Below are 25944 nucleotides of genomic sequence, written 5' to 3' on the forward strand. Positions count from 1 at the left end.
GAATCAGAGACCTCTACGTTTTCATTTGAGTCAAGAAAGTCCTTGAGTTTGGGTGTAATATATTTAATAACATTTTCGTCAATGAGAAGGGTTGGATTGAAATGCCAGGAATAGTTCTCTTTAGGCAGACTAAGACTCAATGATATAGATGTGGGACTGTGATCAGAAATCAAAATATTGTGATATCTGGAATTTGAAATGTGTGAAATAAGGCTTGAACTGACCAAAAAATAATAAATTCGACTGTAGGATTTGTGGACGCCAGAGTAAAAAGAGTAATCTTTATCAGTGGGATGTTGAAGTCTCCATGTCCACTAAATTTCTAGCTTTAGAAAGATTATTCAGAAGGCAATCTCTGGGGGAGGGCGAGTTCACAGCCGATCAAGGTAAGGGTCTAAAGAGCAGTTCCAATCTCCTAACGAACACAGCTTAGTTGCTCTGTGGATTCTTTTAAAAAGCAGTTAAAAACTTTTCTGTTCAAACAAGCCTTTTGTTGATCTTCGTATTTTATATTCTTTACATTTACATTTGATCTTTTACATTGTGTATAATGTCTATTGATTGTATTGTTTATTTTAATATTTGTGTACAGCGCTTTGTGACGGCCTGTCTGTGAAAAGCGCTTAATAAATAAACTTTACTTACTTAATTTAGTTGTTCACACAAAGCATAAAAGTAAAAAAAAAAAAAGTGTTATCTTCATTTTAATGTCAAAAAGTATTTGCGGCTCCCAGTGTTTTCTTTTGCGTGGAAACCGGCTCCAAGTGGCTCTTTGGGTGTTAAAGGTTGCAGACCCCTGGTCTAAAGCCACCCGATTCTCGTCCACTGTGACGTTTTTGATACAGGCTCCACACTTGCTCCAAACCTCTCTGATCACTGCCAGTTTACCTTGTTGTCGACTGGTCTTTACCTCCGACTTTACTCTGTATCCTGTAAACTGTTGGTGAAAGACTTTCTGTGCACAACACCAAAAATCAAAAGACTCACATGTGCTTTGGTTTCTTTCTGGCTTACCTCGTTGCAGTTGTCTCTGTAAATCTGCTTTCCCTTCAAGCTGGTTTTTATGTGTCCCACATCCTTGATACTTTTGTCTGCGGTCATTCTGATGAGACTTTCAGCTGAAAGCTTAACTTTCAAGTGGGGAGAAGTTCCCACTCTGTGACAGCACCATCACCACGGTCATTCTCTTCTCACTGAATTTCTCATCATTTCTTGGTCTGGATGATATTTCGTGCCATTTTCAGCTTCTAACACTTCCTCACTTTGTATTTCCTGGCCTCTCGCCTCCTCACTTGGGCCATATCGACCAGCCACGGTGCTGCCACACAGTGATCTGTGAGCAAGGCCTCAAAAACATCTGTCACAGCTGTCTGTGAGAACGACCAACACAGTTGTTCCCAAGCAAAAGAGGCTCTATTGGCAAATGTTCCTATGGTGGTTGCCAGGAAACCCAAACGATGTGTTGATGTGTCCGTCTGAGAAATGTGGATGTACCTGAACTCATTTACACCAACTGTTGTCTGCTCCATTCATTTGTAATGACCGGTCATTTTTGACTGGGAACACCAAGATTGTACAAATGTTGGATAAAAACACACAAAATTGTATGCAGACGAATACATTTTGTGTGTTGAAGTCCTCTTTGTGGACAAAGACGTGGAATCTCAGATCAATTTAAACACAGACATTCTTTAGACGTCTTGATGCTCATGCCACATTTTTAAATCTGTCAAATTTGAACACGAGGGTTAACCCCGTCTCCACACCCAGCTCCTGAACCGATTCTGGACTGAAACAGCGCTAACGGCCTGATTTAAAGGTTGGTGGTCAACACACAGAAAACTGGACCCAGCATTAAAGGAGAACATAGTCGGTTTTTATTTAAAGTCTGATTCCATCTTTTCTGAAAGTCTACAGAGAGACAGAAACACAAAAAGCCTTAAAGTAAAGCTCAGATCTCAAACGTGACTACAAATCTGCTGTCAGAGCACAAACCGACGAGGACCCGCCGCCCTGAAGCCTCCCAAACATCTCCGAGTGGAATGTCATCGACGATCCGAGTACATCAAGTAACTCATATGAGAGTCAGCAGAGATCTACGTGGTGAGCTTCTGACACGAAAACAAAGAGGATCTTCTCCTTGACACTTCTGGTCGAATTCGCCCTCACGTTCAGGAATATTTTATCTTTATTATTGTTCAAATACACTTTGTAAATGCAACATGAAAAGCACAATCACACAGAGAACAGACACGTCTCTCTGAAGTCCGCTTTCGTAAAATGCCCCACCAGGAAAATAAAAACAGGCTTTCATTTCTTCCTCCTCAGAACTTTATTTTCTAAACATGGAAAACTGTTTCCTGTCGGTTCAAACTGTCAAATCCTGCTAAAGCCTTGCATCCTGATTAGCCAGCTGTCGCTCTAAAATAATGACAGCGTGACGCCACAGATGCCCCCACATCCAGCATCAGCCCGTTCCCACCGCATGAACCTTCCCGGGAACTCGTTTAGACCTAAAAATCTACTTAAAGATGGACGAGGATCGAGTTTGGCTTGTTGTTTTAAAGCGGTTAAATACGACGGCAAAAATATAAAAACAAGACACCTGCAGTCTAACCTCTACCTGCGTCATTTAATGAAGGGCGAGCCACAGTAACGAAGCGAATAACATCCAGCAGGTCATCATTACCCGGGCCGGAGCCGGGGGAAGGGTTTGAGTTCAGTGCCTCAGTCGGAAATTAGTATTTATCTTTTTAAAGGGTAAATATAGAAACACGAGTGTGCTGATGATCCCACACTGAACACTTTATTTTATTGTTAATGGCTGATAAAAACTGAGCCGTGAACTTTGTTCAGCTCCTAACGTGATGCGTTTACATCACATCCTGAGTTTTCCCACAACGTGATCACAAAGTCGAAGCAAACACAGGCCAGCCGATGCTTGAGGGCAGCTTGAGCTCAACGGTTCAACTTCACTTTAGCTCAGAGGTCACAGGACAGAAAAACGTTTCAGTATTCATGAGGAGAAGCCGTTTGGTGTCATGGCAACGTTAAATCTGTTTAGGATCCTGCTGCTCACACATAAACATTCCCGTCATCCGAGCACAGAAAACCGTGACGTCAAAGGTAGCGTACGAGACTTCATTTGAAAGAACATTTTCACGTTTACGCGCAGCCCTGAAACCTGGTCACTGGCGGCCTGAACGATGTTTCAGAGGAGAGTTAACGAGCTATCCTGTTTTTTCCCCGTCAGTTTGGAAACTCAAGACTTTTTGGATAAACTAAACAAAACGGCGAAACCTATTTGGGGCTAAATCCTTAGGTTATGAACCAAAGCACACAGTCTGCAGATCCAAAGTTTCACGTGGACACTGTGATGGTTTTTCTTTTCCATAGGTCCGCCCCCCACCCGCCCCCCGCACTCCTCTTTAAAGTGAAACCTGCAGTAAAGACCTTAATAATTACATGTTGTCAATAAACTGCACTGCTGATTAATAGACAAGTAAAATACTGACGTTGGTGTTTGGAACTAAAGCTTAATGTTTAAAGCAGACTTGGTTTCCCTGCAGAGCTGCTCGTGATCTGCTCTCAATTATTCAAAGATTTGTTTTCACAAGGTTTCAGTACTTCTTTCCACTGAAGCCAAAACTATTTTTAAAAAGATATATGCTCTGGTTTTACTGGCGTGAGATCAAACTGGGCTGCAGGTGAACCTTCTTCTTTCAAATGAAGCGAAAGCAACAAGAAGTCCGTTCATCGGCGAGTTAGACGTTTTACATTTTTTCTGAACGACGTTGCAGGTTTGTTAGAAAAAACATCAAATGAATCTTTAAACCCTTAAAGAACAAAAGGAGAGCAGCAACGGCGAAGGACCATGAGAGCGCCGCCCTTTTTCTGTCAGTCACAGGAAGCTGAGCCGCTCTTACAGGATTGGTTAGAAGCAGCAGGAAACGAAACACTGAAGGAATTTTTAGTCTTCACAAATGATTCACTGATTAAATAAAGAAAATAGATTCTTCATTAAAATAATTAATTTCTTAATTGCTTCATATTTCACTCTGCCTGTGATGAGTTACTCAGCGTGTCCTCACCACCTCCTGCATGTTTTCACTTTTATGTCATTAAACTAAATATTTCTGTATTTTACAGCAAACCGGGAAATATTTTTGACCTGCAGATTCACCAGTAATCAAATACACTTTTTTAGCTGGTTTTTCCCGTTATTTCTTGGTAGCTTTTGAGTCTGGTTAGGGTGGCTTTACACTGAAGGGGGCGGGGCTTCACTCACAGGTTCAATAAAAGCAGAGCTACAGGGTCTCCAGACGCTCCGTTCCATAATAATAATAATAATAAAAAAACAAATTTGCTGCACAGCCTCGAGCTGCAGTCGTGCTTCTCCGAGAAAGGATAATAGAAAACGTTCTGGGCGAGCTGCATAAAACCAGTGAAGAAGAACGGCAACAAAAACAAACAGTAAATGCAGGTAAGCAAGCAGGGTTACATATTTCCATTTTTTCTTCATTACGTAAAGAAATAACAGGAAGAAGAGGTCAGAGAGGAAGAGAACCCCGAAAATATCCAAGCAGGAAGCTAATAGACATACCTGTATCACCCCGCAGGGCGCGAAGCTAAAACGGCTACGAACAAATCACAAAGTACATTTTCTATTTTTTGTGTTTTTTTGTTAATAACTGCAATCTCTTGAAGCTAACAGTGACACTATCCCTACGGTCGACAGGGTGTTTATGATCTTTCCTCAGTTCTTCGTGAAGCCACCCCGTCGTCGGGCACAAGCGGGCGCTCAGCCCGGGAGGCGTTACACCCGGCTTCACAACGTCCAGTCCTGATTCTCACGGCTAAGACACAAGTCCAACTATGGCAATATATATTCACGTATATATTTATATAGCTGAAAACTTTCCTTCCTTCCTTCCTTCCTTCCTCCCTCCTCAGTAATGAAAATGAATGGAGATCAGAAAGTCCAGTCTTGTTTTGACCCCCCCGTGCATCACCTGGCCTCCCCCCAAACCCGACAACCACATCATTCTGGCTCTCGAACGGCCCCGCTTCAGTCTACAGCGGCGGCGGAGACGCTAAAAACCGGCTCTCCATCGGGACCGAGCAGACGTCCAGGAGGTCGTTCTTTTTTCCGTTTTAATCTTTTTTTAATCTTTTTCCAAAGAAAGAAGAAGAAGTTCTTCCAGATGACGAGTTCGTGGAGATGTGGCGTCTGTCCATAACGGGGGGGCAGTGATGTGAAGGGGGGGGTGGTTCCTCAATGTTCAGATTTCCACCGGTTGAATGAAACCCGGCGGTGGCGTGGTGCGTGGCACCGCGGTCGAAGAGATCCCGCGCCCTCCGATCCAGGAGGGGCGTCACCGCTCCTTGACAGCCGAGGGGGGTGGGGGTGGTGATTCAGCCTCGTCGGGGGGTCGTGTTGCCTCCCCAGCCTCCACCGTTTCTCGCCGGTTTAATTTGAGTTGGAGCTTGTTTTCGTCAAACATCTGTGGTTTTTTTCCCTCCGTTTCTCCTGGTGGTGGTTTGTTGACGTCCGGACACAAAGCGCCGCCTCGCGCTGCCGTTCAGTGAGGCGGGTTCATGGCGCCGTGACCTCGCTGCTGCTTCTGCTTCTGCTGCAGGAGGAGCTGCTCCAGCGCCGACGGGCCCGGCTGCATCATGGAGCTCGACCAGATGGACTGCGGGGGAAGGCAGAGGGTTAGCGTGAGGCTGAATCCAGCAGAGGTCAGCGAGTCGGACGATAAACACGAATCATGGTGTTACCTTGAGGCTGTCAAGCAGCACGGTGGAGGACGACTCCTCCATCGGAGAGTCCTGATTGGTCCAGGAGCTGCCCGTCGATCCAGCCTGGTGCCAGCTGCTGTCTGATGCAGAAGAGGCCGCGGTCGGCAGGTAGTCCAGACCGAATCCGCCGACTGCTCCTGAAACACAACGAGCACACGCGAGGCCGTCACGTGACCTTTACTGGCTGTTTATTGGCCCACAGTGTTAGCTTCTTGATCACCTGGTCCTCTGATAAAAATGTCAAACCATAGACTGTTTTGAAAAAGTTTAACTGAACCAAACAGGGTCAAAATCTAAAGGATAACAGACATCAAACGGCTGTTAGCATTTTCCAGGCTCACCACTCTTGTTGGCCTTCCAGCAGTCCATTCCCCTGCGGTCCCGGTTGTCCGGAGTCCCGATGGGCCCAAAGTTGGAGAAAGGCATGGCTCCGTGGTTGTGGGTTGGAGGGGAAGACGGCAGGCTGCTGGGATTGGACGAGTGAGGAGACTGGCTGGCTGGCGTAGAGTGATCTGCCAATCGGAGCACAGTTTCCATTAGCCACACGTTCCGCCCGCACGAATGAATATTAATCGCATCTCTGTGACGTACCTGAGCTGGCGGGGAGAGAAGGGGACCACGGGGTGCCTTCAAACAGCGTGTAGAGGGACGTCTCCTGGTGCACCATGGGAGCGTCGGGCTTGGAGCTGGGCGGCAGGTTTTTACCGTAGGCCTGACTGAAGATGCTGTTCTGGTTGTACTCCTGCACACAAACAAGCTGCCGTCAGCCTCGCATTTATTTATTATGAACGAAGATTTCAGTGACATCATCTGTTGCTAACAAGCTGAGCACGAGTGTTCAAATGTTCACATTTACCATCCGTGAACCGATGCTGTCATTTATTGCCTGCAAACTCAACCTTGTAACTTTGTGTTTGCTCCTCACTGTGGTCATACCTGCCACTCTTAGTTATTTAATTTGACTATTAATCCACTAATCATCATCATCGTTCTTCTCAGGCTGATAGTCTTAAAAACTAAACTCAAACATCGAGTCTCAGTTTCAACCGTGAAAGAAAAGCCAGAGAATGTGTGCTGGTGTGTGTTTGCATTAAGTAGAGCTGGAGAGGTCAGCAGGACCGAGGCCAAGGCTCTGACCTGCATGGGGAAGCCGGGTATGGGCAGCAGAGAGGACGACTGGCTCATGACCTCGGGGCCGCTGTCCACTCGGGTCTGGTTTGGCAGCTGGAGAGAGAGAAGATGATGACTGACCTCAGATCAGTGCAGGAGTGAGTCATGAAGCTGTTGCACAGTAAAAGCCCCGGGGAGGAGTTTTATTGTGAAGCAGCTGCATCACACATCAAGTAAATCTTTGCGATGTGCAGCTGGTGGTTTCTGAGGTTTCCAAACTGGATCCTTGAAAGTCATCGCAGGAATTTAAATGCGTCGGTAATCAATCAGTCAAATCTTAAACACAGCTCTCCTAACTCCAGGCTCACATTTGGAAACACAAATCAGTTTCAATTGATTTGTGTTTCCGAAAAAAGGATCCATGATATTTCAGTCTCCAGCTGTTTTCCCGTGTTTCTCTTAAAGTTTGAAAACATTCAGCATGCGATTACTGAAGCCGCCTCATCCCAGAAAAATCCCCTCCCCTGTTAGCGCTCTACATCTGTCATAAACGAGGCCAGGTCAGCGTAACAAAGACTGAGAATACTTTTAATAACTTCAAGCTCTGCTTCAAAACATCTTAGAAGTGAATCAATGAGACTATGAGGTATGTTTCAGTTTGACCTCTAAAGTCCAAACCCAGCATAAACTTGGCTGATCTCTCGTTGTAGATCACCGTCATGCATCTCAGAGCAGTTTTCAGTTTGGATGAGTTTTACGGCTTTGAGAGGAAGTTCTGTCCTCGTGTGTCTGAGCTTCAGTGAGGAGCTCCGACAACACCATCCTTAAACTTGTCTGTGAAGGTTCTCAGTCATCCAGGTCATCGTAGTCAAAGGAGCTTGCAAAGAAAAGCGTCTGGACTTCTTTAAGTTGCTTGAAGACGTTTCACCTTCATCCGAGAAGCTTCTTCAGTTCTAAGGTCAAATGGTGGAGAGTCCCAGATTTAAACCTAGTGGGAGTTTCCCCCCACAGAGGGACAAAAGGACCCCCTGATGATCCTCTAATCGCCTGAGCCAAGGTCTGAAACTGGGTGTGGGTCCCAATCAGCCAGAGTTTCAGGTGAGCTCATTGTGAAACCTGGCCCCACCTTATCATGCGAATTCCTGAGGTCAGATGGCCCAGGGTGTGAGTGGGCGTTAAGGCGTCTGGGAAGGGAACTCAAAAGTGGATTATAGATGGCAGAGAGTTGGTGTCGTAAACCACCACCTCTGTTCAAAGATAGTTGCTCACAGTGGACATAGATGCTTCTTTCACTCCTCTTTCAAACCATCTGTCCTCTCTGTCCAAAATGTGAACATTGGCATCCTCGAAAGAGTGTCCTTTTGTCCCTCTGTGGGGGGAAACTCCCACTAGGTTTATATCTGGGACTCTCCACCATTTGACCTTAGAACTGAAGAAGCTTCTCGGATGAAGGTGAAACGTCTTCAAGTAACTTAAAGAAGTCCAGACGCTTTTCTTTGCAAGCTCCTTTGACCATCCTTAAACTTGATTTTCATTTTGAGAAGGGAGGAGTTAACCCTGCACTCTGAGCCGCAGGCATCACAGTTTGACGCTTGGTTCCCTCACATAGCTCTGACATTAAACTACAAGTCAAAACTGGCACCGTGGAAGACGACTTCAAGGTGCACAACCCCATAAAAGTCAAAGGATGAACACGGCTGGACTTTGCGGCTAAAAACAGTTCGGCTGTAGTTTTTTTTAGTTGAAGCTTTTATAAGCAAGAAGAGAGTGAGTCTGTGATTAAAACACGACTTCCTGATCTAAACATAGCAGCTGAGCTGGAAGGTGTCTGGATACACCTGAGAGGGTGACCTCTGCTGGGAGATCAGCCAAATTCATATCAGGTAAGCTCTATCAAAGGATGATGCTTGCATGCTGGGATGAACTCCTTTGTCCCTCTAAATGTGAGGATTCTGCAGATTGTGACAATAACTCTAACATCTGGAAATGTGAGCAGCTCTGGTGAGCAGAGGGTGGCTTCAGACTAGATGCAGGGAAGTCAGGGTTTAAGGATGGGGAAGAGTGCTGGGTGAGGAAGACAGGGCTACATACAAATATATTTGGTCCAGGAGCAGTGCTAAGAGGGCCAGCCAAGGCCTGGAAGAAATCAGGAGGCTTAGTAAAGACGAGCTCCTCCTCCTCCTCAAAATCTGCTAGAGTTTTTAACAGGTCAGGAGGTAGAAGAGGCGAGCTCTTGTTGTCCTAGTGAGAGATGAAGCAAGAAGAGGAAGAACAGAAAGAAGAAAGAAAATGAGAGGGGGAAATGTAAAGAACAGAAAACGAAAGAAGGCAAGCCAGTAAGACCGAGGTGGAGAGAAGGGAAGTTACGCTGAAGGCTACCAAAGCTTGCAAGCTGACAGAAAAAAGAAAAATCATCACTAAACAAGTCAGAGCGTCTGCTCATGACCAGGTTTCTTTAGACATGTGTAACACTACCAGAGTTTCTGATATCAGTATAGAGTGAGCTTCAAACTTCATCAGCCTTCTGTGAGAGGCAGAGGAAAAGAACAAGTGTGGGTCCATTAAACTTTTCTAAAAACATTTTTATACTGGCAGGAAATTCTTTAAAAATCTAATTTAATCTCATTTAAACCCAGATTACTTGGAAAATGACTGATGTACATAGGGCAGGGCGATATGGCCAAAAATATTTATCACGATATACATTTGAAAATTTGCGATAACGATATAACTGACGATATAATTTCTGCGAGACAAAAATACAACTCCACAACTTTACTAGCGCAAAAAAACCATCCATTCATTTTACTTAAACAAGCAGCTGTTTTTATGTGCATTAAGGCTATATAAACATTTAACAGTGCAAATGCAAATTCCTTCCTGAAAGTTTAACCAAAAGGCATTTCCAGTAGAAATGTGCTGACGTATCCTGAGCATAACCATGTATAATATCCACTGAAGTTAAAAAGAGCTGCTTTGCAACATTAAACTGCAGTGTGCCAAATAAAAAAGTCAAATATGTATTTCTCGGACCATAAGGTGCACGGGAATATAAGGCACATTAAGCGAAACAAAGCAGTCAGATAAATCAAACTTTATTCAACTCATTCTTCTCGTTTCCTCCACTTCTGTAACACCGATTCATCAATGCTGTATTCTATCACAGCTGCTCTATTCTCATGTTGTTGCAGTATATTAATGACTAACCTCGTATTGTGGATGGATTATCTCAGTTGTTCTCCTGACTTAAGTTTGGTCCGTTTACAGCATCCTGCCATGCGATTGCATTTGTCTCTAACCATCAGGAACCTTCACGTTAACTTTTATCGAGTGGAAAAGTGTTAGCGTTCATCCTCCAGCTTCACTGTTTATGTTATGCTAACATAGCTGTGTCGCTAGCCACCACGTAGCACATCATTATATACCAGCTAGGCCAACTTCAGTAACCCTACAAACGTCACTGCTGTTTAGTTTTCTGTCTTCATTTATGTTGGAAGTGATAGCAGAGCTGTACGTTTGAATTGTTTCATAAATCTCTCAGTCAGAGCATGCTATATCATGTTTAGCTAACTAGCGAAACTAGCGAGCTAACTTCCGCTAACTTCCTGCTAACTTCTAACTCCGTTAAATGTAATGAATTCTGTTTTCATGGATGCCTGGATGTTAAACGTCATAGTTACACCTGGTAAAGCAGCAATGCTGATCATTTCATTAAAGATAAAAGAATTTAGACAGTTTTTAACTCTCAGTGATGTTCGTTTGACTTCGGGACTTTAAAGGACGGAGTTTAGGACCCAGATTATTCCCAGATTTACGAGCACCTTAGTCCAACAAATACGGCAATAACGACGGCCTGCTTGCATGTTGTGTATCTGACGGACAAACACCAAACCACTTAAGTTGCACTATTTTTACAAAACAACTCTGGCTCATCCGTTTCACTCAACAATCTACTTTCCCCATTCTCATTCTCCGTTACCGTGCATTCTCCGTGTTTTTTCGGCACTGCGCATGCGCGTTTTATTTTTACGTAATTTTCTTATCGTTGCCTAGCTTTGTACCAGTATTACCGTGAACGGTATAATATGGCCCAGCCCTAGATGTACATATAAGCCAATCAAATTTCTCCATTTACTTTGTAATGTGTAGCTATGGAGATGCCATGTTTTATTGAAATACACCGACACAAGTAATCACGCCTCTCTTTTCCTTCTTGTGGAATTAATGTGATACTTAAACATTATGTGTGATATATAAATAATATTTAAATAGTACAAACGTGACTTTTGGCAAATTTTAACAGCCTGAATCAGGAGAAACGATTACTGCAACAACAGTTACACCCAAGTTTAGATTTAGATTTTAGTTCATCTTAAAAAATAAATAATTAAAAAACCAAAGTTAAAAGAAAAAAAAAGCAGGAAAATAAAGAAAAAGAAGCAGAAAAAGCGAAAAGCAGCAAAACAAACTCCTCCCTCTGCGTCTGCTGACAGCAGCTCACCTCAAACGGGGGTCCCCGGGGCCCGCCCTGCTCTGAGCAGATACCCCCCGGCGATGGCCTCTTCATTCTGTCGGCCAGCACAGCCAGGCTGTCCCCGATCCTGTAAGACGAGTCCCAGTAGAAGTCCTGTAACTTCACGTCGGGGTACTTCATCTTCTTGTCCATGCTGGAGACTGCCGACGACTGCAGCTGGTGCTCGTACATCTTCAGAGGATCCTGAGCTGCCATGTAGAAGGCCTGCTGCTGCTTCTGCTGCTGAGGCTGCTTGATGGGCATCTGCATGGGAGACACCTTCTGCAGGGCCGCCTGGGCCTGGTTCCACATGTGACTCGACTGCTCCTGGACCTGCATGTACTGCTCAGGGCGGGAACACAACGAGAAGGAAACATCAGTCACTGCGTGGACAGTTCAAATCTGAGGCGCTCACACTCAGATTTCCACCTCTTAAAGTTTCCTAAATATAAAAAATACTCATGTTTTTGATATTTTGAGACCTGAAACCAAGTTACATTTACTGGATGTAAAGAGAGTAAAACACGCTGAGGTAAACAATGAGCTGCCTCAGTGTGAGAGCCTAGGAGGGGTCAGCATAGGAGAAACGAGGCAAGCTGGTTGTGCTCCAGTTCATTAGTGATGCTCACTATAAAAGCTGTGAGCAGGAAAGAGGCACTCTGAGCATAAACATCACATTTCACTAAAAACATGGAAAAATACGTGTTTCAGCCGCGAGTTTAGGAGCCGAGTTAATCGCTCTTTCAGCTGATGACTCGTGCTCAATCAAATCACTGAAACAAAGGTAGTGACAGTCATGTGACCTGACCTGCTGCAGTCCCGGGTGGTGAGGCGGACTCTTTCCCATCCCAACCTGCTGGACTGGTTTGGTGGGTGACTGCTGCTGACTCATCGTCAGCTGGACTGACTGCTGCAAGGCCTGCTGGGAGGGAGTCTGAGTCTGGCCCTGCTGAGCCTGGGAAGGGCCGTGTCCCGAGGATCCCGGCCCCTGACCGGGCCCCGGCCCCGAGGGCCTCTGCTGACTGTAGGGAATGTGAGACTGCTTCCCAGCTTGGACCTGGGAGCCCGCCTGGGTGTGGACAGGCTGCTGGAGGAAAGGCCCTGGGACGGACACACCGGTGGAGAAGGTGAAGCCCGGATTCACCTGGAGTCCAGGGAAGGCCACGGGAGAAGGGATCACATAGGCTGAGGGAGGGAAACCTGCAGAGGAAGCGATCGGGATCAGAGTTTGGAGCCACAGAGACAACAGAGATGAAGCTCACGGAGAGGCGCATTCGTTTAACCCTTTAAAGCCGGTCAGAGCGGGCACGCTCTGTTTTGTGTAACTATTTTTAAATCCCGGTAGCTCTGCAACCACGTGAGCTAGCGCAATCATTTTTTTTGCATATGAAACCGGAGGAGTTGTACTTACATCTTATGCCATCAGCTTGTCCTCGGTCACAGTTTCCTTCCACATATAACTTTGCAAAAACTGCATAAAAAGCACTTGCAGCAACAAAAACATAATATTCCAGAAACACGCTTTGTTTATCCGATCAGCTGTTTCTAACACTTCCTATGTCCATCAGCGCGAACTATCGCATGTCCGCCATGACCTGCCCGAAACCGGAAGTGACGTCATTTTGCAGAAATGTAGTTTTTTACCATCAGGGCCTCATGAGCCTATACTGGTGTTTTTAAAAGTTATGTTTGACTTTATGACTTTCTGTGTGGTTTCTGGGATGCTTAGGACTCATATTGCACTGCTGGAAATAGTTTATTTTGATGCATATGCTGCTTTTTGCAAATTTGCATTATAATATTTATTTTCGTTTTTCCTGCAGTGTATAGAAATTGGTGTATTTCAAAAATAAAACTATGAAGACACTCAAAATAAATTTCCTGTGGTGGGAAACTATTTTGTGCAACTTTTTTGTATTTACAGTTTTGAGGGATAAGCCTCTTAAATTTCTCTAACTAGAAATATATGTTAAAAAACAAAAACTATTTTCAATTTTTTTGTAGTTTATTGCACTTTTTTGCTATTTACGTAATTACTATGCACTTAATGCAGACATATTATTAAAATCTGAGCTATAATGGTTGTATTGATGTATAGCAACTTGAAATGCTCCCAAAAATGGCTCCACAGCATGTAAACATATAATATAAGCTCTGACGGACTTGGTTCTATGGTAGGTCTTAAAGGGTTAAGATGAGGTCAGCAGAGTTTGGTCTGAAGTTCAACAACAAAAAAAACCGTTTGGACCTTTAAAGATAAATGAGCTCAGTGGTTCAAACCCAGGCTGAGTGTGTGAAGTCTGCAGATTCTGCATGTGGCTGTGCTCTGGTCTTTCCCACCATTGAACATGCAAAAATCACCCTAATGGTGCCTCTGGGACCAGTTCAAGTTTAAAGTTAAAGAAAAGGTCCAAACGTACCGGGTCTGCTGGGCAGAGGCGGGAAGGCTCCTGGATGATGGATTGGGATGAACTGGGATGAGCAGGTGGTTTGAGTCTGAGTGACAGGAGTCTTCTTAGCCTCAGACACCGGAGTCTTCCTCAGCTCTGTCTGTGCCTTCACCTGAGCGAAAGGAAACGCATCATCACGCCGCCTCAACGACTCAAACCTGCAGCTTCATCAGTGGAAATATTTCAGCGTCTCTACCTGTTTTCCAGCATCGGCCATTTTCTCATGGACGCTCTTCTTCAGCTCGCTCTTCCTCTTACCGTCCCTCTTCAGCTCTCCTTTCCCAGCGGCCCCGTTGCCTTTGGAGAAGTCTCGGCGCTCCTTGCCACCATCTTTCTGATGGTGGTTTCTTGTGGGGTCACGGCTCTGCTCTCTGGGTTTGATGTTCTCTTTGAAGGTGACCACTGGACGGTCGCTGCTGTCGGGCCACGAGCTCTGAGTCTTCCCCACCGAAAGCACGGACTTCAGGCCGGAATTCCCGCCGTCGTTGGCCGTCTGCTCGCCATTCAACGACTCCTGCAGCACGGGCACCTCCTTTTCCTGCGGCTCCTCGATGGCCTCTTCTGGAATGTCAGTCATGAAGACGAGGAGGCCGTCCTCGCTCACTCTGCACTGGATCAGTCTGCAAAGGGGAAACGGCCATGACACACCAGTCCGTACACAGCACGGCGTCACAGGGCGGAGTCACACTCACCCCGGCTGGCTGTCAGCCACCCATTTGCCCAGGCTGACGAGTCTCTGGTGTCGGGCGTGCACCGGCAGGCCGTCCCGGTCCACCAGGATGCCCTGATGTCCTTTGGTGAAGTCCAGACACCTGAAACACAAACACACATCAGAACATCTGCGCTGACCAAACACTAGAGAGAGGGAGGCGAGTCGTTACCTCAGAGCAGGACGGAGAGCCAAGAAGCCCTGCAGCTCAAACTCCTCAGGCAGGGGTGTGACTGTGGAGACAACAAACATCCCAGAATCAAGAATGAACTTTGTAAAAAAATTAGATTAAAGGTTAAAAAACAAATGTTTTGGTTTATTCAGAGGATTTAAACTGTGAGGGTCGCAGGTTAAACTACTGCAGTGCCAACAGCGACCGAAGGGACGTCACTTCCTGTGAACTCTTTGTATCAAAATTGGCTGAAAATGCAGCAGATGCACAACAGGGGGCGCCTGTGAACTAGCTCACTGTACACAAGCATTCGCCCTTAAAACGCCAGCATTCTGCTAATGCACGCCCACTAAAGATTTAGAACAGGACGCCGTCCCATGATGGCGCCCGTTTGCCGTCTGGAAGCAGCACATCTGGAGGAGGCTGTAAAGCGGCTTGTGGTGCTTTGATGTTTCCTAATTGTAGCTGACGCTGAAATGTTTGTGTGGGTTGCCATGACAACTCCAGAAGCGCGTCTGAGATCGTTATATTGTTTTCTTTATTTGGTTCTCATGCTTGTGTACATTTGCAGTAGGAAAAGATCATCTATGAATCCAGTGATACATCTTCCTTATAAGAAATGTTTCTGTTAAAAAATGATTGTGAAGTAGTCACTTCCTGTGAGTCGCGGGAACCGGAAGTTGTGCGCGGGAGAGACAAGACAGAACGGTAACACGGCGGACTTTTCTACTGCTGGTTTTTCAAGGCGTACACGGTAAAAATCATTATGCTGTTATTGGTTTAACACTTGTGCACTTTGTGAAATGAAATAAGTGGCTGAGATGAATATCATATGTGCTATTGATATTATTTTACTTGTTTTTAGTTTTCACGGTGCTCCATGATTGTGAGAGGAAGAAAAGAATTGTGGACATCAGTACGAAGCGTGGATTCTTTCGACCAGAGTAGATACAATAATACTTCTATAAAATTTGAGGAAAAATTCCAGATTCAGAATAATTACTCCAAGAAATGCACAGAGTGGCAGTCATGGAGTCATTAAATGAGGATTTATTCTGTGAACCTTTTGTTTTATTGTCAACTTTAACCTGGAGAATGAAACTGTAGTGAGATGAAAGCACGCTAGCAGCAGCCATCGTCTTCCTGCTTTCTCAGTGATCTGTCACTAAGGCCATGTTTGCGGTCGGTGTGAACAGGAATAACAGAACGGTCCGAGCTCTTCTGCTGTGTGTAAGAATCAAAACGTAACCTAAAGTTACAAAGTCGTTTCCAGGATATTAGGAGCAGATGTCCCACCTGAGGAGCAGGACAGGTCGTCCTCTTTGGGCTGGAAACTGTTGAGAATGGACACGAGCCAGGGCCAAACGCTGAGAGAGGAAGAGGATGCAGAGTTACAGCTTCAGTACAAACCTCTGCTGATTAAGAGAGAGAAAGTGGGCGGGACTTACTACTGCCGTTTAACAAGAGCGGCCTCGTGGAAGACGCTGGGCCTCAGTTTGAGCCAGTCCAGCGACACCTTGATGGCCGGCAGCGGACACTCGCCCATGATCTCCTCCCCGCGGTTCTTGTTGAGCAGCACGCGGCTGCACATGACGCCCAGGAAGGACACTGAGGAGACAGGAGACAGTTGTTGTAGGTTACACGTATGTCGCTGTACTTGTAATAAACATAAAAGCCACCATATAAATCTGACATGAGCATCACTCAAACACAGCAGGAGCCGTCGACGACTCCGTCCACGTAATCGATCATTAACAGTTTTCAGTTCTTACTGAAAAGGCCGAGGAGCTGGAACCAGCTGATCTGCTGCTCGCTGCTGTAGCTCTGCTCGCTGCCGTCAGCCGTCAGGTCTCTGAGGTGGTGCAGCTCGAACAGGTTAATGACGGTGATGTGGACGAGCTGCTGAGAGCTGAAGGCTTTCTGCAGGATCAGCCTCTGCACACGCAAACACACAGCAACAACCGCGTCACACAAACGGACTCGCACAGGTTTGCACGTCGCGGTGCGTCAAACGGCGTTTAGTCGTACCTGAAACTGCTCCTCCAGTTTCTCTCTCAGGCCGTCCAGCTTGTCCAGACTCTTACTCAGGTAGACGTGACCGTGAAACTTGATGAAGGCCTTGATGAAATCGGACACGCTCCACTTGGTTTTCACTTCATCGCGACTGCGGGACCACAGAAGGAGGAGCGGAAATGAGACATCGTCACACTTCGAGACAGTTTAAAGAGTTTGAAATCTGAGATCATTTCCTTTGACTCTACAGTGTGTGGAATAGTGTTCGTGCTGTGAGCTAGTACCTCTCCAGAGCCTTGGACAGCGCCTTCTGCAGGTTGGTGGAGGCTGCTGGGAAGGGGAACTTGACTGCAATGCTGCGGCAGTAATAGAAGATGGTGGTGAGGTGGTCTCCTTTAGAGGAGGCCAGGATGGCCAGCTGGTTGTAGGGCTGACCTGCAGGAGACACGGAGAGGCAGCACATGAGCAGGGAAGAACTACAAACATGGCTGCTCAAGTCTCTCTCGCTGCTGCTTCTCGTCGACACCAGAACACATAAATAATTTCTTTATATTATTCAGTATCAGTGTTTCACAGCAGAGCTTTTAAATGTCAGTAATTCATCTTTAACATCAGCTTTCCCTCACATGTGACACTATTTACAAGAGGCGGTAACTATAGCAACCCCAGCATAATCCAACCACATTTTTTTCTCAGTACTTGAAAGCTGCGAGAATTACTCACGTATGACATTTAGATGAAACAACTCAGTGTTTGAATGTGTTTAGAGCTCGGCTGATAAAGGGACAGATTTCCAAAAACAGCAAAATCGGGGACTCACCGTTAGATGGAACCAGCTGAGCTGCGTGCCGGTAGTAGGACTCGGCCTGGCTGGTCTGGTTACGATATCGAGCTGAAAGACAAAGAAAATAAGCTCTGAAAAATCAACCCTGATATTCCTAGTCGGGAATATCAGGGTTGATTTTTCAAATGAGCTTCCCATCTTCTCACCGATGTCTCCGAGGTGGACGAGGCAGTGCTGGCAGATGTAGGAGCAGGAGCTGGGCTGAGGGGTGACGATGGCGCTGGTGTTGCTCTGCTTATTGCTGATGATGCCGAGCTGAGACGACTTCACGCGGCAGGGCAGGTCCACGTTGAACACGGTGCACAGCTCCTGCAGTAACTGGAACACAGCAGACGCAGCGAGACGTCGTTTAATGGTTTATATCAGTGGTGATGTGGGGCTTTAACTCCGTTCACTTTGTGTGTTAGCAGGATTACTCCAAACAAACATCCTCCCAGAGGCGGAGCCTAGACAGCTTAGAAATGACTGCAGGGATTATTTCTTTAGAGCAAAACTGGACATTTGTTCATAACTTCACAAACACAAACACAAGGTGAGCCTACCTGTGTGTAGAAGCCACTAGCAGCTTCCAGAAACAGCGACAGGTTGGCCTGGACCTCGCTGCGGTTGGGGTTGGCTCGGTTCTTGGCCTGGCTCTGCAGCGTGGTGATCTGGTTCTTGAAAGCATGATTCCACCTGCAGGCAGAGAGAAACCCGCATCAGATCCCAGATGATTGGTGAAGGGATCCTGACAGCGCTTCAAACAAATACATATTAAAGAGTAGCAGCTCCTTCTGCCTGATGGGAAAGCCCACAAACTGGGTCGAGCTGTATTCCTGCCTTTTTATGTAATAAACTGATCTTTGGTGTCAACACATCAACACTTCTAAATATTCCAACAAACTTTTGGCTTCGTGAGAATTTCTGCAGTAACCAACAAGCAGCGACAGGCTTTCAACGACTCACTTCACAGACCCCCAAATATTAAAAACACCGTCTCCAGGTTCTCATATATCAGACGTCTGTGTGTGACGATGTGTTTTATTGGTGGAGCTGAACTGGGGGCAGGAAATGACAGTTTAGCAGGACTGCGCGAAACACAATGGACACATCTGTCCATTATTACGACTGCTCCACCCACAGCTGCAGGCGGAGACGCGATACATGAGTCAAAGCTTCACACGCTGAATAAATCAACACTGAGGGAACAAAGTGGACTCTGCAGATTCGTGGATGTCGGACCTCCTCTATCATCATGCTGTAACCATGGTGACGCCATGCGGTCCAAAAGCTGAGCTCAGTTTGTCTTCAGTCACACATTTATTATCACCATTTAGCCACCAAATGTTGCATTAATGTTAAAGGATGTTAGAAACTGAGCTCTGCAGCTAATTTGGTCTCCATCAGCTCCACCACGACTCTGAAACTGCTACGAAACACTAACTGTGAGCGACATTTTGAACCAGGTTATTCTAGAAAGACTTTCTTGTAGTTTTTTTTACTGATATCTGTTAATTATTGCTCGTTATTTCCCTTCACTCGTTTCCTTTTTCTCTGCAGTTACAGCAACAGAAAAATCCAAACTGGTCTAAATTAATTGAACTGAAATTGTTGGAGAAAATTATGTTGTGTGATGGAGGACGGGCAGCTTACAGGTCCTGCTCCACCTTCTTGTCCAGAGCATACTCCAGGTCTGTCACCAGCATCTTCTGGTAAAGGTCCTGCAGGGCCTGCCGGGACGTCCACACCTCTGCTGCCCCCAGCTTTGAATCTGCACACACGAACACACAGACACACACACACAGACACACACACACACACTAATCTGAGACTTTAACAGTGAAAACACAGGAAACAGCTTCAGTTCAAATGTGCTGGTTTGATTCCAGTCAGAGACACGAATCCACTTTACGTTGGGTCAGGAAGGGCATGCGGCCTCACACTGCCAAATCAAACACAAGCTACCCCCTGGGAGACCCCCTGTGACAAGGGAGCAGCTGAAAGTCCCTATAAATACTCGATACACTGTCTCTGAGACACTGGAGCTTATTTTTGAAACAAAGTACAGCAGAAGCTTCTTGCTGCTGATGACATTTGTGCTACTTTAAACTTCCTGTCACGGGCAGACGGGGGAGCCGCAGCCCGGTTAGTCGATAACATCTCAGAAACAACAACTAGCAGCACGTGCTTTTGTACGTGACCATACAAAGGAGATGCTGCAAGCGCGAGAGGGCCGAGCTGTCAAACATACGGCCTCGGGACCAGAACCGTCCCACCGAACGGTCCAATCGGGACAAACCACTTTGGAAAGACTGTGACCAACTGGAAGCCAAGAATCCAAAAATACAACAAAGATCTGTGGAGCAGTTCAGATCCTGTATGAGGCAACAATGGGACAACATTCCTTTCCCAAACATCCAGCAGCTGCTCTCCTCGGTCTCCAGCCGTTTATAGACTGTAGTTAAAAGCAGAGGGATGCTGCGCAGTGGAAACTTTAATTACACCTGCTGCTGCCCTCAAATTCACAATGAGCTCATTTAACTTAAAGTTTTCTCACTTTAGACTATAGAGTCACGTTTTTTGGGATTTTGTGCACCTGCAGGAGAGCAAAGCATCACGTGTCACCTGTTTTACACACAGTGAACGTCTGCCTGATTCTTCATTGTTTTTCTTCTTCACATTTTTATTTATTTGAATTCTTCTGTTTCATTTTTAAGTCTTTTGAAGTGGAAATACAAACCTTATAAGCAGCCCTGCATTCCTGCAGTTTACAGAGCAAATATGCAACACTCATGCAGGACATATGCATGAGTGTTGGACACGCCCCTCCCTGTAGCTGCCCGGTGGAGGACGTGTACATGGACGTATATGATTGGTGGAGTAGAAAACACAACACAACCAATCTGATCTAAAGTGTAACAGAGATTATCTGGACCCAAGAGCTGATTGTTCAAACTAAATTCTGGCAAAGGTCACCTTGACAACAGCAGACACACAGTTTGAAGCCTATATGACAAAAACAGCATCAATCCAAGAAGTCTGAAATGTTCATAAACTCCAGCCATGATGGCGTCCAGCATCTCCGTGTTCCTGCTCCGACATGCCTCCAGATAACAACATGCAAATGAACCCTCATAACTGAGCTGGGCTCGCTGGAGGCGGCTCAACGAGACAAACTGGAAGGTTTCCAGTCAGCGTGAGAAGCTGCTCTGCTTTAAAATCAGGCTGAGCCAGCAGGTCTAACGGATTCACTGGTCTGCTGTGAGACCAAACAACGACTTCAGCTTCAACCAAACTGGAAGCAACACGTCGTCTGTGTCGATTACAGCTGTGGTCTGGTAACAGACGCTCTCCTCCTTCCTTCTGATGATCGTTTTTTACAATTACAGATAACTTTCTGAAAGCTAACGTAGGATTTCTGTTTGTGTAGCTCTGTGGTTACACACTCACAGAGGGGACTGAAGCCACAGAGGCGTAGTTATGTGCAGTCATTCAAAAAGCCAGCTTAGAGCCCGGCTGTGATGACCTGTGCTATGAAGGGAGAATACTAATTGGTTGACTGGTTTTGGCGGATAATGTCCTGACCACACGGACCGTGTACCTGCCTGCAACCAAAGCTCAACCCTGACTGAACCACAAACTAGAAATCAGCTGGTGCCAAAAAACAACACATTCTAGACATTTTTGTTTTACTTGTGGATCAAATGCTTATTAACCAGGAGCTGCATCTGTATTTGTCTGTTTTCTCTAACTCGGAATATTTAGCTGAGCTACAGCTTCATGTTGCTAAAACACTGATTTAGTTCTTTTTAGCATGAAGCAGACGCCTGCAAGTCAGCCCCAAAAACAGCAGATTCCCCATGTGTGTGCAGGCTCCGCGTAATAATAACTGCAGAGCGACAGAGGAGCTCAGTCACACCATCAGCTGAGCTGCTCCAAAGAAATGAAACATTTAATCACATCAGCAAAATGAGGAACCAGCAGGCTTTGTTCTCCCTGAGACTCTTCAAAGAGTTAATCGTGTCACAGAAACGTTCACCTGTTTCAGCTTACACACCTCACAGCACATAAAAGTCTCTGAAACAGAAATCATCACTTTGAATCAGTCTTTGAGTTTTAACTATCGTTCATCTAAAGTAAACTAAATAAGTGTGAAGTAAATAAACCCTGGCGCCGTCTTTTACAGAGAGGTGAAAGGAAAGAAGTGACGAAGGTCTGTCAGCGTGCACGTCGACCTGCTCGATACAGGCCGATGAGTCAAAACAAAGTCCGTCTGCTTCACCGTCGTTTTAAAGCAGGCGCCTCGCACACATCAGCAGCACTTTAACCACCAATTTTCATCCAATTTGCATTTTTCCATTTCATTGATGACAAGAAGAAAGTGCAGAGCGGCTCGTCTCAGCGAGGTACACACCGCAGCGGGACGCTTTCAGATTTAATGTCAGATATAAAAAAAAAAATTATATTCAGGGTTTTTTTATTGAACTAAGTAACATTTTTTGTAGTTTCTGCTGTAACAGGAATTTACCAACTTTTTTAATTCTGCTTTCCAACTTTTAATATTTTTCAAAGATGATTTAAGAAACTTCTATTTATTAATTTATTAGCCCACACAAATGCCAATAAAAACAAATAAATAACAAAGACTTGACATAACTGGAGAGAGAACAAATTACTGAGAGAAAAGCTGAAGTTTCATCTTGTTACATCTTCTCTTTTCACAGCGTACGGTCTAAATACCTAAATGACCTTTTAATTGTGTTGCCTTCCAGCTGTTTACGCACACTGGGTGTCTTAAAAAGCATCTATAAATAAAATGTATCATCAACATTATTATTACTACTATACTTAAAGCCTTTTAAACACACGAGTTACCCAGTGGGTGTCTGACCTGATGCCTGTACTGCGAGGCGGGTTTGGAGCTCACTGAGCTACCTGCAGGTTTAACCCTGAGTTTTGTTATGAAGGAGGTTCACGTCTTACCAGGATACATCACCATGGCAACTTATGCTGCAGACCTGACCTGCTTAGATCATGTCTGAGATAAGAAACCAAGTGGTTTAAAATCATTGCATACTGACCATTCAGATGCATGAAAACAACTTTACCATTCCTCAGAGCTCAAACAGGAGGAGGAGCGGAAACTTTAAGGAAGTCTAAAGTTCAAATTCTCAGAAGAAGCTCGTTGACATTTATTATTAAAAAACTGGCTATAAACAGGGAACCATTTACACTTTATTACCTCGTATCAGATTGTAAGCAGGCTGATGTTTGAATTCTGTTTCATTTTCATTGGTTCCTCTCAGAGCATTAAACACAACCAGCACTGCAAAGGAAACAATAAACCTGCCTCACACACATCTAAACATTGACTTTGTGGAGCAGCAGTAATCCGATTCCTCCCGTGTCTTCATGTCTGTTAACTTGCACAGTCGACACTTTTGCAGGTTTCCTGGCTTCAAATAAACTAAACTTTATTAACATCTTAAAAGCCACAAAACTTACAATCCTACAGAGGTTTCCTTTCACACATATGCTCATTCTGATGCCTTCAGAGTGAAAAGTGTTTAATATCGTATGTGCATCTCATAGTTTAGTTTTCCATCGCTCTGCTCCCAGCAGATCTCTCCATGTTTCTGATTGGTCAGATGCTCTGACTCGTTTGTCTGAACGATGAAGGACTGACCCTGGCTGACTTATCAAGCTTTTAACCACCTTCATGCGTCCTCTCAACCTAACTGATGATCTCAGGTTCAATGAAGCCACATTAAGAAAAGTTATCCTCAGACTGCTGAACCTGCCTGAACCTGCAGGCCTCCAGAGATGAGCAGGTGTGTGAGTAAGCGGCGGTGGGGACTTACCTGTCATGTCAGCTTTCAGGGCCTCTGCCTGTCTGCTCGGATGTAAACAGAGAACAGGAGGTTAGAGGCGCGAACACACACAAACACACACAGAGCATGACAACCTGACAGCACCTGTCTCCAGTCATAACAAAGCCTCATACAGCACTTCCTCATTACTGACGATCCACAGATACTACGGAGGCTGCTCCGCCCGTTATCGCTTCATTAAAGCACTAACAGCTCAGATTAAACGTCGTCAGCACGGCACGGAACAGATATCGGGCTCAGCCTACTTCCTGGATACAAAAACTTAGCAATACAAATAGATTTTCGTTACAAACCCGCCCGCTGATTAACGACCACGCGCTGTTTGTTAACACCTGTGCACATAAACCATCGGCACAAACACTTAAACATGCTGATGGAGTAAAGCTGAAGGAGGCTGGTGTGTGAATAGATGCCCAGAGTTCATATGTGACAACCTCAGAAAGGAAATGCTAACATGACATACGCAGGTGGAAGCTAGCTAGCGAGCTAAAGCTAGCAACAACACAGTGGGAAACGTATGGCGGGTAAACGCTGATCTGGCCTTAAATTAGCACACCAAACATCACACCTGTGCGCAGCTGAGTGTGATTTAAATAAATATTCCACATCTCAGACTAAAGGAGCGTGAGGCGGCGACATGCGGAGGCGCCGATTGTTTGTTGATGTATGAAGCTAACAGCTAACATTAGCTAAGGGGGTGGTCCCCGGAGCAGCTAGCTCCTGACATACTAAAAGCTGAGCCAAACAAGCCTCCTGTCGGGTCAAAACGTCCGGTTCTGACCGCTCCTGGGCCACCGAGCGACGGACAGAGCGCTCCGCGGTGAACTTACCGGAGGTACTGGGCGCAGAGGTTCATCCTGCCGGATCACCAGTCTCTCAGACAACGACTGGTCCCGATGCTAACGTTCCTCCCGGCGCCATATTGTTCCTGTCTGACCCACACAGGGCCGCTGAGGGAGCGGAGGGAGCGGAGGGGGGGGGGGGCTGCTGTTAATAATTAACCAATAATTAAAAATATATATAAATGTGTGATAATGTTATATCAAACCAGGCGAAGCGTTTTAGTAATACGCATAACAAAATATATTTAATTAAAAATCATTAATAAAAACCTGAAGTGAGCTGCAGATGTTGTCACACTGATGTGATGTCAGGTTAGTCTGGGTAAACAATACTGTACACAAACTGAAAGAAGTTTCCTACAGATGAAAACACCGGGGGCATAATAATGTGTGTGGATGAGGACAGGAAGTGATCATCAGGAGACACAGAGCAACAGGAAGGAGAGACACTCTGGGTGTGAATGACATCTGTGGATAATATAATAATATTACCCTCATTCCTCACAGCTGCTGTTTAATCTCTGCCTAAAGAGCTAAATAGATGTTCAATCTTTACCTCTAATTTTAACTGTATTTTTTCAGGGTTCAGACTCAAACCTGCATCACAACCGAACATTATGTCAACAGAAAGCTTCGTTTTTTTGCACGACTCCATCACTTTTGATGTTTCATAATTATGTCGTTTGTAAGTTATCTGGAAAACTCCGAGTCGACATGTAGATGCAACATTTTCACTTTGATCCTGATGAAAAATGGTGCCATTCATCAGTTTGTCCTTGAATGTGAGCTTCATGTTTGAACCTAAACACCCTTTTATTTTTATGTCACAGCTCGACTCTTTGAAGTTAAATAAATGTGAGTGACCAAACACTGGAAACGTCTTTTTTAAAGTCTTTTTATTCAGCGCACACATACAGATTTCTTTTCACTGGCCTATCAGACACTTTAAACCCGTTTGACATTCAGCTCCAACGTGAAACGACAGGAAAATGATAGCAGATGATGACGACACGATAAAGGCATGTTTTTATTTGCTCAAACCTGCTGCAGTAAATGTTCATCACATTGCCTTGTGCCTCTCAGCAGCAGATATATTTATTTACTTTGACCTGTTAGGTTTAGGATTCATGTGTCAACCTCACAGCCTGAGGACCAAATCTGGCCCATCACACAGCTGAGAATGATCCCCCAAACAGGACACATCATCTAACTGCAGCTGTGGTCTGCAGAGCACGTGGAAGGAAGCTGAGATCGCCCCGCTGTGCCCCGATACGACCCAGCTTCATGAGTGGGACCCAAACATGTTCCATCTCTGCTTTCAGTACGAAAACGTCTTGAAAAATGGAGACTTGATGGCACAACAACCCAAAACAGAAAACGTTAACCTCTGTAACTTTCTCAGGTATGCCTGAAACAGCTGGAGTTACCATGGAAACTCAGTCAGTCAGTCAGTAAAATCACAGCAGTGATGAAGTCGCCTGATGACAAACAGCACACATGTGTCGAATACTGCAGCTGTTCACCTGAAAGCGCCTCGAGGTGACGGTTGTTGTGATGAACTGAATAACTGAATTACAGATAAAACATTCAGATACATAAATAATCTTTACGTATAATTT

The 25944-nt window shown here is 45.3% G+C and overlaps 2 protein-coding genes across 6 annotated transcripts in view; both read right to left on the reverse strand.

Moving 5' to 3' along the window:
• The window catches only part of LOC148097218 (uncharacterized), a 532237-nt gene that overhangs the window by 504488 nt on the left and 1805 nt on the right, over positions 1 to 25944 (reverse strand). The window lies entirely within an intron of this gene.
• Positions 1855 to 24408, reverse strand: smg7 (SMG7 nonsense mediated mRNA decay factor). Of its 2 annotated transcripts, XM_087831844.1 has the most exons (23): positions 24314 to 24408; positions 23454 to 23485; positions 19246 to 19363; positions 18156 to 18288; positions 17760 to 17931; positions 17590 to 17661; positions 17054 to 17204; positions 16785 to 16920; positions 16529 to 16691; positions 16205 to 16364; positions 16053 to 16123; positions 14757 to 14817; positions 14568 to 14687; positions 14072 to 14495; positions 13846 to 13987; positions 12234 to 12625; positions 11414 to 11767; positions 9004 to 9153; positions 6940 to 7026; positions 6394 to 6544; positions 6144 to 6314; positions 5782 to 5939; positions 1855 to 5696 (listed from the first exon to the last, which is right to left on the reverse strand). In XM_087831844.1, exons 1-23 carry the CDS (start codon positions 24337 to 24339, stop codon positions 5583 to 5585), a joined length of 3558 nt encoding a protein of 1185 aa, XP_087687970.1. In that variant the 5' UTR covers positions 24340 to 24408; the 3' UTR covers positions 1855 to 5582. The 2 variants fall into 2 exon arrangements, with proteins under 2 accessions (XP_087687970.1, XP_087687971.1); XM_087831845.1 differs by lacking the exon at positions 9004 to 9153.

Source organism: Neolamprologus brichardi, chromosome 18 (genome assembly GCF_056152115.1).
Source record: "Neolamprologus brichardi isolate AB-2024 chromosome 18, ASM5615211v1, whole genome shotgun sequence".
Lineage (NCBI taxonomy): Eukaryota > Metazoa > Chordata > Actinopteri > Cichliformes > Cichlidae > Neolamprologus > Neolamprologus brichardi.

Excerpts from the sequence above, each read along its gene's own strand:
- smg7 (XM_087831844.1), bottom strand. The coding sequence starts at position 24,339 with ATGAACCTCTGCGCCCAGTACCTCCG. Across the intron at positions 7,027-9,003 it reads CTCCTGGACCAAATATATTT|CTGCCAAACCAGACCCGAGT; the intron begins GTATGTAGCCCT and ends CTCTCTCTCCAG. Across the intron at positions 5,697-5,781 it reads TGCTGCTTGACAGCCTCAAG|TCCATCTGGTCGAGCTCCAT; the intron begins GTAACACCATGA and ends CTTCCCCCGCAG.